The 19,558-nt window shown below is 39.9% G+C and overlaps 1 protein-coding gene across 1 annotated transcript; it reads left to right on the forward strand.

Annotated features, from left to right (window-relative positions):
* Positions 1–319: 319 nt before the first annotated feature.
* On the forward strand, positions 320–15,897 carry POLB (DNA polymerase beta). Its single transcript, XM_078620815.1, has 14 exons — positions 320–526; positions 3,784–3,841; positions 6,897–6,963; positions 8,026–8,100; positions 8,470–8,528; positions 9,735–9,784; positions 10,223–10,274; positions 12,524–12,578; positions 12,738–12,810; positions 13,661–13,731; positions 13,942–14,028; positions 14,703–14,779; positions 14,946–15,085; positions 15,390–15,897. Exons 1-14 carry the CDS (start codon positions 466–468, stop codon positions 15,482–15,484), a joined length of 1,020 nt encoding a protein of 339 aa, XP_078476941.1. The 5' UTR covers positions 320–465; the 3' UTR covers positions 15,485–15,897.
* The last annotated feature ends 3,661 nt before the right edge of the window (positions 15,898–19,558 follow it).

Consider the following 19,558-nt stretch of genomic DNA (forward strand, 5'->3'; position numbering starts at 1 on the left):
ACCGCTGTCCAATCCCCGCTGTCCAATCCCCGCTGTCCAATCCCCGCTGTCCAATCCCCGCTGTCCAATCCCCGCTGTCCAATCCCCGCTGTCCAATCCCCGCTGTCCAATCCCCGCGCTGTCCAATCCCCGCGCTGTCCAATCCCCGCGCTGTCCAATCCCCGCGCTGTCCAATCCCCCCGCTGTCCAATCCCCGCTGGCCAATCCCCGCGCCGCCCCAACAGCCGCGGCGGGGGCTGCGGACCAATCACGGAGCGCGTTGCTGCGGGGAGGGGCGGACCCGCGGTCTGGCTCCTCCCACCCGGGCCCCTCCCCGCACGGCCCCAGCTGCTCCTCGTGGAGTGAGAGAGGCGGGAGAGAGAGAGAGAGGCGGGTCGCTCCTCTCGTCGTCGTCTTCATCGTCGTCTTTCGGTGCAGGGCGACTCTCTGTTGTTCGTGGTTGGCGTCGTCTGCGTGGACGGAGCCATGAGCAAGCGCAAGGCACCGCAGGAGACCCTCAATGAGGGCATAACAGATTTCCTCTTTGGTAAACCCTTTCAGATTTCTTTGTTTCGCGCCGATGTTGATATCGCCTTCCTCCCCCCCCGTTATAAACATCATCATCATCACCGTGACGATAGAAATTATCCGGCGTGAGACGTCGTCACCAGAAGTTACCAGCAGAGTAGCAAACCCACACGGCTCGCTGGCCGGGCTGTGGACACACCACCCGAGGCTGAATTGGCGACAACCGCGGTGTTGCCTTGGCAAATACAATAGTGCTGTTGCTTATCAAGCCATACACTCCCGCGTAATTGTGTCAAAGGTCGTGTCCGTCATGGTTGTGAAAAAGATATTGGGACGGTTGTGGAACGGCGAGACTTATTAACAAGGCAGCTGTGTGAATGGGCCCCAGCGTGGTTCGCGATGATTAAATATCTCAGCGCAGTGCACATGTTGGATATTTGAGTTCTTCGAGTTCAGATGAAACTCGGGGAGGATCTAGTTGAGGATCAATAATGTAGTCTTTGGTTCTTTCGGTAAAGTCACGTAGGTGAAAATAAAAAATGAAATAAAAATAACTCCTGTAAAAAAAAATCACATATGTGACTTTACCGAAAGAACCAAAGATAATGGATCATTGCAGTCACGAAAACTTGAAATCTAGAATCAATAATGTGACTTATTGTTGTGGCTATTGAAGTGTAGAGTTTCCATAATATAGGTTTTCGGGTCAGATCGCGTTATTTATAAATGTGTCGTAAACCTCCACCACCCGACACGGCCAAACAGTAAAAAATGTGTCACTTTTTTCAAAGAACAAAATAATTCACTTCTTTAGCCCACCGATGTGTTGGAAGAGAGAATCAACAGCATTTAAAAATTTGAGTACGACGTTTCGCTGATAATTACAATCAGCTCCCATTCAACTTGCATCCTACACCCGTTAGTTTATAATGTAGGCAGATGTGCTTAAACACAAGAAATGTGTAATAAGCATAATGGAAAAAAAACACAAGCAGTTCCTGAAGAAGAGCATTGTGGTCCTCCTGGCTTAGGGCACCAACACGATTTAGTATGCAGTGATGGGCAACTCCGGACAAGTTATGTTGTGATGGGATTTCTCGGCATTTTCATGTTTGATTAAACTTAAGACTTTAATATTTCACATGTAACACCTGAGACCTGGCCAATTGTATGGATTTTCACATGAAATGTGCAATAGATTTATTTGGAATCTGATATTGTTATTGATCTCATAGTTTCCTAAATACTTTATGGCTGTGTTAGTGATGGTGCAAAATGAGTTTCTTGACTTTGTTTTGCCGCTGGCAATTTCACTGCCATCCAGTAGCTGCAGCAGCAGTGTGGAATGCTTATTTCTCAACTTTTAGTTTAAAAGGTCATCCTATTAACAACTATACATTATGACATTGTTCTTGAATCACATTAACAGAAATGTATAATGGGTGTGTGCAATTTGGAGTGGTCAAATTATAAATTGATTGTTTTCCTTATGTTACTGCATGTATAGTGGTAGACACCGTGGCTGCAGATAATGTAGTTATCTCTTAAATGGATAATTTAAAATGATCTGTGCGGTGGTTTCTGAATATATGCACCTAATCACACATGCTGCAATGCAGAGAGACAAAATGAGAATATAAAATATAAATAGTAACAAATTCTAGATTTGAAGCTTTCGTGACTGCAAGGATTCATATTCTTAGGTTTTTTCGGTAAAGTCACGTAGGTAAAACACAGCTGTCGTGGCTGTGACGGTTCCACCTGAAGGCGGAGGCTTGTGTTGCCTCCAAAACGTCGTGATTTTTTTTTATTTTACTTTTATTAATTTTAATGTTTTACCTACGTGACTTTACCGAAAAAACCTAAGAATAGTAACACATTATTAATTAACCTGGTCCCCACCTCATGTACGTCCAGGTATACAGGTTAGGACAGCAGTTGTTTGGTCTGGTATCCCGCAGATTTATAGGTCACAGTCGTCGCAAAAAACTGACATCACATTAGAAACCACTTTGTATCTGGCGTTATGAAGCTGCTGTTGAAATTAGATTTGAAGTTTTCGTGACTGCAGGGATCCATAATCTTTGGTTTTTTCGTTAAAGTCACGTAGGTATAAACAATAAAATAAATACATTTTTTCACTGAAATTGTTGAAAATGTTGAATCGTCAGCACAAACAAACATTAAGGGGATGAGGTGAAGGACTGTTTAATGTGTAGGCATCAGGATTTAGGCTTGGGAGATGCTACATCTGCCATTGTGTATAAGATGCTGCAATATGACTGCATTGACTCACAGTTATTCGCCTGCATGTTTAATTACAATTGGAGGTTGAGCCTTGGCAGGAAGTCAACAGTGATTATAGCATATGGGGTCAATCTATTTCAACTAAAGAAGGGCTTGCAAGTGATATGCCGTAAATGTTCTCGTAACATTGTCAGTAAATCGTGAGGTATATGAGTCCTAGACCATCATTAGATCCACAATTCTTACTTGGATGCATATTTATGTGTTGTGCCACATGTGAATGAATATGGAGCAGTGCATGTGAGACCATCGCTGCTATTTTACCAAATTTGAAGGCTTATATCGCTGAGAATATGAAAGCAATAAGTCCTAAATTTACTGTTTTAACAGATACATTTCTGTCGATAGAAATGTCACCAAAAAGTGTTTCTTGTATTTTATGTGGTGATTTAAACAAAATGTTATGCAGTGTGGTTAAAAAAACTATTCATAATATGTTACTTTGGTTTGTGAATTCTGAATCTGAATAAGAGAAAGCACTGTTATGCATTATCTTTAGCCCTTCCCTATGCCAAGATACAGATTCTTAAAAATGCCTGCAAGGAAACACGAGTCATAAGTGTTGCCTAATCCCCCCTCCCTCCCTACTTAATATCATTTGGGATCATGGGTACTGATACCCTTCTGAAAATCTCATATATCAAACAATTGATTACAGAGTTACAGAAAAATAAAAGACATGTCAAGTTATTGCTGATATCTGGTGATTTGACATTGAATGAGCGCGGGATTATCTCCACTGTGTTTTCTACCACCCACTCAAAAATATTTACTGCTTACACTTGCCTTTCTGGCAGTATGTGGTAGCAGCTCCTGCTTTTAGTCCATATAATACACAACATAATGATACAAGTCATACCTGTTATAGCAAATTACAGATGCAAATACTTTTTTTCTTATTTTGCAGTACCTGTTGTACGACTACTGTGTGTATGATATTGTTTTGGTGTGCTCTTTGTTTTTTCACAGAGCTGGCAAACTATGAGAAAAATGTGAATCGTGCCATTCACAAGTACAACGCCTATCGGTATGAAAGCAAACCACATTGGGATCTGTACACATCATGTCTGCACAGCTGGGCACAGGCATATGTATACAAGTTCACAGTTAGTTCTCACCTTGCATACACAATCAACGTGAAATGGATAACGCACAATAATTCAGTGAAAGCAAAGACATAAACACGTATTGTAGAGAACCAGACGAGATGTGATGGGCACCAGAGATTGAGCTTGTTTTTAATCTGGACTTATTGTGGTTGCCCGTACTTAAATCGGTATGCTCTTCCAGACCATTGGGCTGCCAATGAGAAGCTCCATTCCTTTGTCTTCAGCTGAGTTGGTTTAACACACAGCAGGTCCTTTCCAGATGAGCGTAGGTTGCGTGTTGGCGCTTATAGGTTAAATGACCCATCTTCTTGGTTCTTTCGGTAAAGTCACGTAGAAGGGAAGTAATAAAATAATAAAAATAAAACATAATAAAATAAATTATTTTACTAAATAAATTATTTTATTATGTTTTATTTTTTATTAAATAAATACATTTATTACGTTTTTTATTTTATTACTTCCCTTCTATGTGACTTTACCGAAAGAACCAAGAAGATGAATCCCTGCAGTCACGAAAGCTTTAAATCGAAGGTTAAATGACGTCGCTCAGGTAGGTTGATTGACCGAAGGTTTTCACCTTCAAAGCGAGTACTGCCACCTTTAACTTGACTGTAATGCACTGGCAACCATTGAATGTCCTTGGAAAGGTTCTAAGAGCTTGTGTGATGTGGAGCCAAGCAAACAACTCTGGCCAGGGTGTTCTTCATGGCTGAAGACATTTGCTGAGGCCATCATATACACCACACAGCAGCGTGGTATAATAGTCCGGGCATGTGACAACTACACATACACAATAGTATTTCTGACTTCCTTGTCGGGTGTGGTAGGTGCATGATCGGGTCAGCTCACCAACACGTGGTTCACCTAACATTGGGCAAAAAAAAATTGCCTCGTTCCTTACAAATGTTTAAAAAACCTGAAAACAAACCGCCATGCATATGCATACATTAACACATTCAACATATGGACCTGCAAAATAACATTATTTACTGCCGACTAACAAAATTAATATGGGGAATAGCTGGTTTGGCTCGCCTCATGTTCTGGCTAAATGTTAAAGGAGTTGAAACAAATATGATTAAATGCATGCCAAAGGGTTCAGGACCACGAGCAAGAACAGCAGTGGCACGATGCTCCTGGTTCCATATCGGAGTGGCAGCCTCTCTGCTTCAACTTTCCAGAATCCATCCTCATACACTTTTCCATCACAGTTTTTGCATTCTGTTCTTTAGCAAACTTTAAAATCTTATCCTTGGCATGTTCTATAGCATACTTGGCCAATTGTCCAAGTCCGTTTTACATTATTAGAGCATGTTTACTTCATCTAACGCTTTCATATGTCTTTGTCGCCACGGTTACCAGTCACCAGTGTAACCATGGCCCCCAATAGATGGTTCTTTTGCTTAGCTGGCCAAGGAGAACAGGGCGGGATGCTGCTCGGAACCTCTGGTTCATCACGTGGTGTTGTGGCATGGGTGCACGCTCAGAATTTTTGGTACATTCTGGATGCTTTAACAGTGTATACTTGAATCACCTCCCAGCAGAGTAACAGTTCTATGAATCGACAGTGGGTTGAATAATTACATGCCTCCTTCGCATGTGGATGGTAAGCAATGGAGTACTTGCCCCTATTAAATTGAGCCTTTTGTTAGGCAAAGCAAGTCATCTACTCTCAGATGAAGTGGGGTTATACAATTTTGCAATTAAGTATTTTTTTGTGGCAATGAAACATTACAAGCAACGCAAATTAAAATGAGGTCTGGATGGTAGTGAGTTGAAAAAGGTACAGAGGGCATGCATAAGCAAGATAGGGAAGGAGTAAATATTGGATGGTTTCCTGCAAATACATGTACACACTGCATCCATGATTACAATGTTGTGTGTTTACTAAAGCATGATTGAGAGCACCAAAACATTGTCCATCGCAGGAGTTACATTCTTGAAAATGGCTGCAATCGGAAAATCTGCAAACTCAAAGGCAAATGGGAAAGTTAGGGTTTGATTCACGGTCGGTAATACGACACCCCCTCCTTTTCTTCTATGTTACCCTACATGAACTCAAATATGAAACAACAAGTCTTTAAATGAAAAACATGATCAATATTTTGAATCGTGTTAAATATAACTCATACACTACATGTATAGATTGAAAACAATGAAGGTTGTTTACAGTACTGTACATGTATACGTAAAAGTAAACCTGAAAATAACTATAAAGTTAATGATGCTGCACTCTCCCCTTTCACAAGTCTATTTCATAACTTTACTTAATCGTTCCGAGACATCTCCTTCCTCTGCTTCTTTTCCTTCTATTCACTACCACTTGGTAGTAGTAATAGGTTTTTACCCTTTTATCTGGCAACAAAACTGACACCTTTATACAAGGGATCATGTTTTGCATTAACCACAACACTTGCGGTCAAAATGCAAAGAAAAAAGACAACTATGATAATGTGTACACTGTCCTTGAAATTAATTGGTCCACACCCGAGACAGCTTTTCTTAGAGCCTAGTCTCACATGGTGTTGGACCAGATGGGCCATTGGAAAATAATCAATAAGGTCACTGATAAAGTAAGAAAAATTGTGCAGCTCAACCTCACCGCTTCACTGGACGCTGGGAACACTTGGACTGGGACCCGAATGGGCTGCACGGGAAACCGGATGGCTTGCGTATGCTTCTGCGGCAACATCATCGCGAGCAGTACGCTTACGTGATGCATACAGGAATCCTGCGATCAACCATGAAAGGTCGACCAACAGAGAGGCATGATCGGCAAACTGTATCTCAAACCATTTTGCGTCAATAGTCCATGATTGGGAAAGGTTTTGGTGTGCATTAATTGTAATCATCCCACATGTTCCTATCATCTTAGACATTATTGATCTACCTGAATGGTGGATAACTGATTAAGTGATGGAGATGAATAAAAAGAAAAATAATAATGCTGCGAATTTGATTTTGTTTTTACAGAAAAGCTGCAGCCGTCATCGCAAAGTATCCAAACAAGATAAAAAGTGGTTCTGAGGCCAAGCAACTTGTGAGCATCACTCTCATTCTAATATAAACACATGCCCACATACTCATGAATGCACTCACACACATTGCAAGATGCCAAACAACAGCCACTATTGACTGCTTAGTGGTGGACACATTACTGCGGTACCTATGCCACTGAGAATACTCTAGGACCACGTAGAGTCGTGAAGGCTTGCTGACAGGAGGTCACGGGTCAAGTTACATGTGTTAGGAGCTGAGTATAATAATAGATAATAATTTAAAATACTTTATAAATCCGCAGTTAAATGAAGGGACTCCCCCACACCATGTTAATCGTGTTTTTTTTAATATCATACTTAACTTGCTGCTCAGTGTGGGTCAGTAAAGTGTGGGAGAGAGACAGGCAGGACTTGTTCAGATATCACTCCTTGGTTTGGTGAGGCGTTGCCAGATATCAAACTCAGGTTGCCATGTTACTGACTTGTTGATACCATGTATGTGAGAATTGGTAGACAAACCTTTTGTAAATCCAGCTCGTGTGGTTGGTTATCCTCTACGTTGTCTCTTATTATGTTCCCAATTTGTGAATTGCATACTGCATGCACTTTTCAAAATTGTCAGTGCTATGATTATCTGAGTTCCCACAATCTCATTTTGGTTTCCATTAATGTACAGGTCAATTGACCTCTACCTTCTGCTCTACAGTGATTTTTTTTTCATGGGGGGGATAATGCTTCTTGTTAGTTCCTATTCTGGCCCTGTAAGCCTGTGGCTTTATGTTAGCATAGTGTACAATTGACATACCTTGCAGAAATAGCGGAGCCAATACCCTACATTTCGCCACAAGTTATTTTATTCTAAAAAGAGTTGTAACTATTTACTTGAGTGTTGGGGAGCTAACATTCTTAATTCATAACGTTTGCGTGCAATTACATCAGCTAGCATAAACGATTGTGACTGAGTGGGTATAAGAGTGTGTACTGGTACAAGTAAATAATATATTCTGTGATAAGTGGATGGATTGTTATATTGGTAAGTACATGGATTTATGGATGAATCAGTGGGAGATCATGAGACACACTATATTTCTGTATCTCGGCAGGAAGGTGTTGGGGTGCAAATCGCAAAGAAGATTGATGAGTTCCTGTCAACGGGGAAGTTACAAAAGCTGGAAAAGGTAACATGAATGGTACAAATGTAAACCCCCATGAGCAGAGCTCTGTCTGACCTGTTTGAATGATTGTTTTGAGCACATGCACTCATCTATGCGTTGTCAGTGATATGTGTATGCATGGAGAATCCTTAGTGGTGAAAGAGCTCAAATCACGATGGGGAAATAATGAGTTTAGGATTAGTCTCAACCTTTCACTCCTTCAGGCCTGCTTAAACATATCGCAGTGGGAAATTAGCAGTGTCTTCCTGTGGAGCGGCTGGTCCCCCCACAGTAAGTTCCTTCTCTGGTTCGACCAAGAACAGAATTGGGCACTGTCCTATTGCTCACTGAACAAAGAGAGACTGTAACTTGAACATGAATATCTCTTTGCAGATTCGTCTTGATGACACATCGTCTTCCATCAACTTCCTGACACGCATCACTGGCATCGGGTGAGGGCTTCTTGTGGTGATGATACGCGTGTCGTTGCAATCTGCTATTGTCACTGTGCTTTATAATGTGCACGTGTGTGAGGTACTGGAGACCCCCTGTATATCGCAGGGGTTACATTGTTGGAAAGTGCCGTGAAAGCCAAAACTGCGATATTCAATACTTAAGCCTTGCCTAAATAATGGGGTTAGGTACCCACAAACCAAAAATAGACACATCACAATTGATATAAGTACTGTACTGTATGCCAAATAAACGAAATAATTGAAATAAACACGTAAAAACCTGCTCAAAAAACATTCTTAGACAATAAATAGTATACATACTGAATAAATACTGTACTTACTGATGATGATGATCCAAAGTGGGTGTATGTTATTGTCCATGAGTAGGGAGCGGTGGGTTAGAGGTTAGCACGCTGCGCTACAAACCCGGCAACCTGAGTTTCAATTCCTGCTCATGCCCAATACCAGTGACGATTATCTGAATCAGTCCTGGGCCTCCCCTAGGTTAACTTAGCCTATCAAATGAGTATCTGGTGTGATGTGTAAATATCGCCACTGGGGAGACAAAAGGTGGCTGGGCGTAGTGCTGGCCACTCACCTGCTCAAAAAGAAGGACTGTCCACTCCTCTTGATGGTTAGAATCAGTCCACTAGACCTTCTATCGAAAGTCCGGACGTACTGGTCAAGTGTAATGTGTGATCAGGGGGGTGTGCTATAGAGAGGGTGGGTGTTGGAGAGTATAGATGGACTGTTTGGCTTGAAATCATGGTTTGCTTCATGTAGACAATATATATTTACTGCACTGTGAAGATCTGTCGTAAAATAAATCGGCAGACTATGCCTCCTTTCCATATCTGTCCTTCCACAAAAAATACAAATGTGTTGCACATCTCATCAGCCACACAGCCTGATGGGAGTACATAATTTCAACCCCATTGATTCATCAGAAGCAAACTCTGGACTTGTTTGGCATTCGGTGTCTATAATTAGCAGTAAAAGATATTTTTTGGCAATGCTGGTGAACAGCCAAAGTGTATAAAGCGTCTCTGTTAGGTTTGGGTTCTAACTTGTTGGCAAACTATATAACACATAGCAATCATGATGATTGTGTTCATATGCATTGTCCTTGAGTGTGAATTATTCTGTCGCCTTTATGTTTTCACTCAATAAACATTTAGCTTGTTTAATTTGACTGACCCACAGACCTGCTGTTGCCAAAAAGCTGTATGATGAGGGAATTAGAACACTGGACGGTAAGGAAAAATCCTTAACACATTTACATTTCAGCATTGTGATAGATAACTTATAAGAACAAGCTTCCGACTTGGATCATATTAGTGATTTATGTATGTATGTATGTTCAACTTATTTCCCCCGTACATAGCCAACCTTGATTTTTGCATAATAACTGCAGATTTGTGCAAGATTATTTGCCGATATTTTTGAAGATACCATTTTCCATTTTAAAATGAACCGTTTGTTTAGTGCTATGCTTGCACCTGAGGTATGTGGCTTGGACACACATTTATTTAGCAGCCAAGATGCAACAAATTGCCATTTTAATTACGTGCACAACATTATTGTGCAGAAAAGATGGACTCATCCACCGTTGTATTTTTTGTGTGTACATAGTTTATATTTCTGTTATTGTTTGTGAGAAACTAGAATGTCTACTTTTCCACTTTTTACAGACTTAAAAAATAACGTCGAGAGACTGAACCACCACCAGCGCATTGGCCTGAAGTGAGTGAATAACAAAGTGTGATCTGTGAGCTTGGTTTGTGTTAAACACATTCACATGTTGTACAGTGTTATATTTAAAAAGGTACATCAGAGGTGCCAAAGGGGGTCAGAGGAGGGGCTATCATATCCCTTCAGTTGGCAGTCCACATCAACAAGTCGGATATGCAGTACCTGTTAAGACCGGTTGTAGGAACCAGTTCAGTTTCATTTTACCAGTAAAAACGATGTAATGTTTACGTCAACAGCATCATTTTTAGTGTTTGAAAATATATCGTAAAATAAAACATGTCGTAGAGATTGATTAAATGAAACGCTTATTGTACATTAATAAATGGTAATTAATTACAAATGAAATGTTTTAGGTAAATTTTAAGTCAAAATGGAATGAGCTTTTTAATTGATAAAAATAATACATTGTCAATAGGCATGTAGTGGTTCATCAAGTAATGGACACTCGCAATGCTGCATCAAATTACGTGTGTAGGAATCGATTATTATTTCTATTGCTATAAATTGTTTACATTTCTTCAAAGGAATTGTTCGTTGAAAACCGTACTATTTTCAAATGTTACATTTGGGGTAATTGAACGAACGATATATAACAATTGAAAACGTAAGAAAGAGTCTAAATGAGAGTAAACAACAAACACAATAATAGGTTCTTGAATATCATCTTAACTTGATCAGATTGTGGTTGGTGTTGAATCATGGCTAAATATGCCTCCTATAAGGACAGGGAGACGTGGCCGAGTGGGAACGTTTTTGCAGCTAATTGCAAAAGTTTTTTCCCCAAGAATTGGTTTTGATCAGTTTTGTTTTTATAAATTAAGATAGTTATTTCATGAAATATTTTTCTTGTTTGTATATACTTACCTAGTTTTGATTTATCTGGTGTGATTGGATGCCAGCCAAGCTCACTGTCAATGTGAGCAACCATAGCAGTGCTGCATGTAAAATCCCACAGTTCACGTGCACTCATGCACCAATCGCACTATTACTCAGCGTAATGTTGTGTTCTATTGAAATACTTTTGTATTTTTCGTCACGCTTTCTACAAACTGACACAAATCTTGGCTTTGGTATTCAACAACATGGGACATCAACGGGCCGATACGCACATCTTCTTCATGAATGTAAAATTAAAAACAAGCCACAGTGTGACTGGTTATACAACCCAAATTTATGTACCAAATAGTAAACCACTCTAGTGTGCGCTCCTTCAATGGAGGAATAATAAAACTACAAGAACTCTCTCATGAAGCTCTCACGTGGATAGCAGATCTCGATATTGCCATTTAGCTCCTGAACCGATGTCACGCGCAGGAATAGAATAGTACAGAGGGGTGCTCCAGTGTTTACTTCGGAAATATTCCCATGTAGATGGGGACGGGAGCATGGGCTGCCCTGCTGGGAGAAACAAAATGGAGTGCACTTGAAAGGGGAAGTCGATCAAAAGCACCTTTCGTAGGAAATTAGTCTTATCCTTTGTTAATTTCTCATAGTTTAACTAAATATGCTAGATGAAAACTTGTTTTTATGTAATCTATGCTGGGGGAAGAAAATGTGAATATTTTCTCATGACAGTGATTAAATAATTAAACCCTATGAATCTGTCTGTTTATGGATTTTTTTTATTCCATTAGCGGCTGTCGTTATTAAACCTTATTCATCCTACAGCCCACATTCACTGCTGCTTCTCCTCTGCGAAGACACCATAGTATAAGAATAGGAACCGTTTGGAAAAGTACAGTTTTTCTGTTTTATGTTCTGGGAAGTGCCAGTATAGCATGCCGTCATATAACATGTTAGTATTCTTTTTAAACTGGAAAGGCATTGGTACCAGGCTTTCACACAACAATTGTCATGTGAAAGGCATGCAGAAATTATTGGATGAACATTGATTTCTTGCGCTTATAATAAATACATGCATCGAAAATGTGTGCATGGGAATTGATTATTTTGCAATCTATGCACGTGATATGTTCACGTGCACACAACTTGTAGACAGGGCCACACACATTTTGAAACAATACAAACAATAAAAAAAGTCAACTCTTAAATCAAAATGCAACCTGCGGTTCATTAAATGGTCAGTGAAGATTATTCATTGTTCCATGTATATTGCAGTGTATGGTTGTAAAATGTGAATTGTAAGTTTTCAGTACTCTCGTCCGAGTATATTTAAATGATCTATAATTTTTATGGTATGGTGTCAGAATTTTAGCATTGTGTTTCGTCTTTGAATGCAGATACTTTGAGGATTTTGAAAAAAGGATTCCCAGAACTGAGCTGATGAAAATGCAGGTGAGCTATGTGCCATATACATGTGACTCTCACTTGTTTGACTCGGTGATGCATGTTAGTATGATTGCTAAGCTAAATATGGTCACAATGATTATCATGAAAACAGACTTTGGTGGGGATATGTTGTCAGTAATGTAAATATATAAATGTGATGTTTAGGATCTGGTGTGCAAAGATATACAAGCTTTGGATCCTGATTACATTGCTTCAGTTTGTGGCAGCTTCCGCAGAGGTAACAAGCACACATTATTACACGTGCTATGGTACATGAAACATCTAAATAAAATGGAAGAATGCTTTTTGGCCCTGAACGTTGTTACATAATCTACAGATGCCACTGGACATGATGCTGAAGAGCCGCACACTAGCGAGTCAGCAACACATTTCTTCAAAGGAATTGTTCGTTGAAAACCGTACTGTCAATCGTGAGCATTGGATCTATGTGCCCAAGAGCCCGTTGGCACCGCAAGGTGCGTCACCACAGGCAATTGGATTCACGATTCCATCCAAAAGTATCTCAACTTCCAAGAGACGTCGGGCATCGTCCACATCCTTTCCCTGTCTGAATAAGGGTTAGGACATTTCATTGAATAATAATAATAATAGTGAAAGATGACATTCACGTGACCATTTTGAACAAAATGGTCACGTGAATACACGATATTGCTCTCCATTGCCAGTAAGGAGAAGAATAACAACACAAGGCTTCAAGCACACCCCCACACGCCTAAAGAGAAAACCCAATTGTGTTCATCAGCGGCCCGGAGTAAGGAGATCATTGTAGCGCTGATTTTCGTGCCTGCCATTATGAGCCTTTGTCCTCGCTGGCAAAGCGAACTCACCATGGGAACAATTTATTGCCGTACCAGGTCCACTGCAGTGCTTGTTAACACCCCAGCCACACGGACTGAAGCTTCGCAAGAAATGTTAACAAAATATGGAGCTCACTATAGAAGTGGATGTGGGTTGTCGGATGTATGTGCCATGGCGTCTGCACTGTGTTATACAAATATATTTCAATAAATAATACAGATTTGGCAGTTCAAAATCATTGACTATTTTTTATTGACTGGTTGTTGCAGGGGCAGAGTCAAGCGGTGACATGGATGTACTTCTGACTTTTGAGAGTTACACATCTGAGAGCAAGAAGCAGGTGGTTTACAAATGAATCATGGCCACGGTTTCTACATTTTGTAAATACTCACCTATTTCCCCTCCAATTTGTATTTCATATTTGCCATTATTTAATTGCTATCTGCTCCTTATTTTTTTCGGGATAAATTTTACAATATTCTCACATTGTTTATATAGTGTTGTTGTTGTTTTACTCTCACACGGTTGTGATTTTCTTTTGTACCCTCAGCCATTTCTTTTGCATAGGGTGGTGGACCACTTGAAGTCCACTGGGTTCCTCACGGAGACATTATCCCGCGGTGAAACCAAGTTCATGGTAAAATTATTTGTCATTACATTCGACTTCATCATCATTGTAATAGTCATCACTGTTATCTTCAGAAGTAATTTGTTTGCATATACTCTTTAGAGGCATGGACATGAATCAATTGAAAATGTACGAATGTTATAAACGATATGAGTTGTGCGCCTTTTGGCGTCATCTGGTCCAACCCATGTGAGACTAGGCTCTAAGGAAAGTTGTCTCGGGTGTGGACCAATCAACTTCAAGGACAGTGCACATTATCAGAGTTGTGTTTTTTGTTTGCATTATGACTGCAGGTATTGTGGTCTATGCCAACATGACTCCTTGTAAAAAGGTGTCAGTTTTGTTGCCAGATAGAAGGGTAAAAAACCAATTATCAAGTTCCATTTTCTCCATACCTAAGCAATGGAGCAGTGCTCATCCTGAGCTCACTGAAAATTTGACGTGTTTACATTCCGAAAGTGTGGTGCAGTCTCTATCGGATGATCACTGGTGAGTATGCACAGTTTAAGTGATCATTATGTCGAGGGATGATGAGATGAACTGACTACCAACTTTGGCTTGAACTCGCATGTGGGGGTCTATCTTGCATCAGCAAGAGTAATTTATCCGGTCATTGATGATAACTCGATATTAACGTTTTTCTGTTTTTACGTCTCTTCCATGATGGCTATCAATACTCACAGGGCGTGGGAAGGCTTCCCGTGGTTGATGGTGATGATGATGATGAGACGAACCGACCTCACCGCCGTATTGACATCCGGTGAGATGGAAATTATTAATGTTTTCTGTTTATTTTGTGGTATTATTCAGCAAACATGAGAGTAGACAATTTACTATATCTGTATGTTTACTTAATGTTTCACATTTGTGCATTATTTGTGTGTGCTTTGCTGTGTGTGCTGTCCCACTGTGTTTCCATTTACCAGACTCATTCCAAAGGACCAGTACTTCTGCGGAGTGCTTTATTTTACAGGCAGTGATATTTTCAACAAGAACATGCGAACTCGGGCACTGGAAATGGGGTTCACCCTCAACGAGTACTCCATCCGGCCAATCGGCATCACCGGTATATTTGTAATGTGTCCCCGATGAATCGCCCAACTTTTAAACATTCACCTGTGTTAGCACTGCCCCCGATGGCTATAGTAGCAGCTTAACACCCAATTCTAAATTTTTACACTAAAACTGACATGCCTCTGATAAATGTACAGATGAGTAGAATTATCTGTTGGTCAAATAATTCTAAAACAAGTACTGTGCCTTGATGATCATGTTGAAGTAATTTATCTGTGGATTTTAATGCTCGTTTCTCTGCGTGTATCTGTGCGTGCACATGCATCTATCCTGCGCGTGTGCATCCACGATTACAGGAGTGATCGGTGAGGCGTTGCCAGTACACAGTGAACAGGACATCTTCTCTTATATCGGATGGTCATATCGCGAGCCTAAAGACCGGAGTGAATGAGTCTCACAACAGATCTGAAACCTACTCTGTCTTACTGTGTAAAACTAATCTCAAGTTGGATAATTGGCGTGAGAGGGACATTTTTGTATTATCACATTTTTGTTTTAGGAATCACGTTACTCCCAACATTAAAATTAGCATCATTTTACAAGACAGGGATTTATAAGCATGTATTTACACGCAGGTTCACAGAATTAGGAACAATGGCACAATCTAAATTATGTAGCCATCTTGGTTGCTGCCTTATAACTGAAAATAGAAACGCAAACGTTTTGTGCAGTATTTTAGCACAAACCAAATCTGATATCCCAAGATTATTTTTCATTTCTGTTAAATCTACCTCTTGTATACACAAAATCAGCCTCCATTGCCCTGTATATTGCAATGTGTGCAGAACTTTCCCCTTAACTAAATCCTAAATACAGGCATCTTAAAATTTCTCGTTGCGAAAATTCGTAAAAACGATCGTTTTCCCGTTGACTCCCATGTTAAAAACCGAGTTGTGATTCAGCCCCAAAATGTTTCACTCTTGAACAACTTTTTTTACGTGAGAAATACAAAGTAAAATTCTAACATAAAGTAATAAAATATCATATGTAACACTTACTACCACACATGAAACCACAGTGCTTGCAGGTGCCTATCTTCAGCTTCTGCAATTAACTAGCGCCCCACACCGCTCCTACTCAACCATTACAGTTCCACCACAAAGCCCCCTTCCCCCACATGGCGATTCTCACGCACTCAGCACAGCTGGTGTGTTGAACTTCTTAAAGTAGCCAACCGTGATAATCGGAGGTGCGTCGGAAGGACAACAAACTGAACACAAAAAGCAGTTTCTAAAGAAATGTGTTTTAAATATAAAAGCACATAGCTCCAGTAGCCTCCTAATATTGGAAGGAAGAGTGTTCAAGACGGCCGCAGAAGCACGTCTGAAAGTGTGCGATGCACACAACTGCGGGCCGCAATGCGAGCCCCCTCCCGCCATGGAACGCATTCGATCGATCGGTCTCCGCTCGTCACGTGAACATTTGCTCATTTTACAAACAAATTCGTCTAAATTAAATTTGCTGGTTATAGAGAATGCTCGTTGAGACGCGCCTGTATTCAGAATGCCACCATCTGGCATCACACCAGCACCTGTAAACAAGACAAATCACCTCCGTAACTCTGACCTCTCCACTGGATCCCAATCCAATTCTGCATCTTTTACAAATCACCAGAGGTGTGGACTCGAGTCATGTGACTTGGACTCGAGTCAGACTCGAGTCATGAATTTGATGACTTGCGACTCGACTTGGACTTGCATAACAATGACTTTGTCCCACCTATGAGATGTGGACTCGAGTCATGTGACTTGGACTCGAGTCATGAATTTGATGACTTGCGACTCGACTTGGACTTGCATAACAATGACTTTGTCCCACCTCTGCAAATCACCCTCACCATTTTTATGATCCTTCATAGAATCAACCCCACCTACCTTATCCAATTGAATTTTAAGCTACTCTGTCACATGGTCTCCATGCCAGCAACCAATTGGCAGTTCCCCTTGTCTGCTGATAAACAATTTGTTTGCAATTCCCTTCCTCTGGCAATTTGCACTGCAAATTCTTTTTGTTGAAATCCAGATAGAAGGCCAGTTATTCTCTGTCGTTTAACGTTTTTATGAAATGCCTTTAAATATCATGTCACATGACTTTCTCCCTTCTCAAACAAATCTACTTCCATCTCTCCCCTTCAGTAGTTTCCGCTGTATTTCTGCTCTGAATAAAGAGCAGAAATAAAGAGTATCCGTGTGTGGTTTATCCAATTTGTGGATTAACAGCACACCTGAGATTTTACATAAATTAATAACTGATGGATTTTCCCTTAAGCCCAAATTCATAATCTAAAAACAGTTATACATTATTATTCTTGGAAAAGTGTATTACTAGTAACGTGCTTAAACCGAACAGATATGTGCTCTTGTGAATCCGAAATCGCCTCTACAGTACAGTAGTTGCATATATTTATACAACAGTGGCCAGAGATTGCTTTTGGTGTGGCTCTGCTATCCACTTAGTGGGCAGTCTTCTGTGCGGGAGCAGGAAAGTTTTATCACTGAGCATGCGCATCAATCAGTCGATTTTCTACTCCAAATTTTTGTTTTGTTTCTTAACAAACTCAATGTTCATAACTTAAACATAAATTATACCTATTTTAGTAGTTTTTGGCATAGAGGTCGACGGAAAATGGATATTTTTGGATTATCCACGATTTTGAATTATCCGCGGCCGTCTTCCCCGTCAGCGCGGGTAATCGAGCTCTGCTGTATATTAAAAAGTTTTCCATTTCAAATTATGTCCATGCTCTTGTCTCAGATTTAGTGTATTGAGGTTCGGTTATATCTTGGTGCTTTTTAAGTCAAAATGTTAATGTGTAACCTCGTATATTGAATATCAAGGATGCGAGTACTGGTGCTCGTGTATAAATGCCATTAAGGTTACATCGGTACCCATCATACCAAATGGTTTTCATTGTGCTAATAAGGGATGCAATTATGGTCAAAACAGCTACATCATTTGGGCACAGGCTCATGAATCCAAGTCAAGGTGTAATTCCAGTTATTCCGTCAGCAGCCTTAGAATAGAGCTGCGTATGAATTCCTAAAATTCATACAGGTAGCCTAAAGGGAGAGTGAATGAGTGTTTTAAACTGGGGTGCGTGGATGTAAAATGATACCTAGTAAAGTATTACTGTTTTAACCCATGTGAAATATTTCAGTTATTGAGTAAACCAATGTTTGTTTAAGGACATACTTTATTGTGCATGTAAAAATAAAAAAGGCAAAAACAACAAAATTGCATATGCATTTTAAAAGTTTAGTAAATCATGCAAAGTGGTTCATTAAAAAGAAATCAACGTGTAGGCAGCATGTTGTCCACACTCATACCTGACATTCTACAGTCGTTTAAACAGACTGACGTGCATGCAGAAAAATGCCACTTTCAGTTCAAGATGACACGAGCAACTACACTTGGGCTTGCATCGAACATAATTACATTTCCATTAGCTTAACCAGAAAATTCTCATTGAGCCTCGTTACTTTTTTATTACACGCTTTTGATTAACTCTGTTGTAACTTCAAATATTGTCACTCAATTTTAACCCACTTCCCAATGTGGTATCGACTGCAAACTTGGTATACTTATGTCATACTGATGACAATACTATATTGTATCATAAACACATTTTTTAAAAATATTTTAAATATTATTTTGTATATGTTATGTTTCGGCTTGGATCTAATTGTCCACGCTCAACTGACGTTGGCTGTAAATGGCCACGGCCCCTTACGTTATGGCAAGCTTCGGGGCCACTTCCTGGAGTCGTGGAGTTCTGCCATTACGAGTCCGGTACATTTCATGAAAGCGTGTTTAAAAAAGTATTTTTAAAAATTACTTATTTTGAAAGAACCTGCTTCAAATGTTTGTTCAATTCCCTACAATTTAAATTTTATTTCAATATCTAATTCATATATTTATACCTGCTAGAATAACAATAAACTATATTGGAAGGTTATATTATTTGGGTCTTTCGGTAAAGTTACGTAGATAGGTTCAAGGAAAATAAAATTATTTGAACCTATCTACGTGACTTTACCGAAAGACCCAAAGAATATGAATTCCTGCAGTCACGAAAGCTTTAAGTCAAGAATTATATTGGAAGGCTTTTGAAGTCAAATGAGTGAAAGGCTTTAGCATGTGTGAATAATAAGCACATGGTCGTGTACTAAAAAGCTTCTTCCCAAGGCTGGCCTTCATTAGAAATTAAGCATTTGGGAATTTGCTTATAACTGAGGGCTCCACCATACAGACCTTATGCTTCTGATTATAGCGTTGCACAAATGTGCGATTCTGCATTCAGTGTGTATAGCCTTTTAAAATGTAACAGTTCCATCCACCAATATCTTTTAATTACAATTCAAATATTTTCAAATAGTGATAAATATGAAAACAACGCGTTATGGATCATAAATATGTGGAACAAGCTTAATGTCCCCTTGGTCTGTTAAGTTTAATTTCACCGATT

Source organism: Lampetra planeri, chromosome 3, assembly GCF_965212315.1.
Source record: "Lampetra planeri chromosome 3, kcLamPlan1.2.h2, whole genome shotgun sequence".
Lineage (NCBI taxonomy): Eukaryota > Metazoa > Chordata > Hyperoartia > Petromyzontiformes > Petromyzontidae > Lampetra > Lampetra planeri.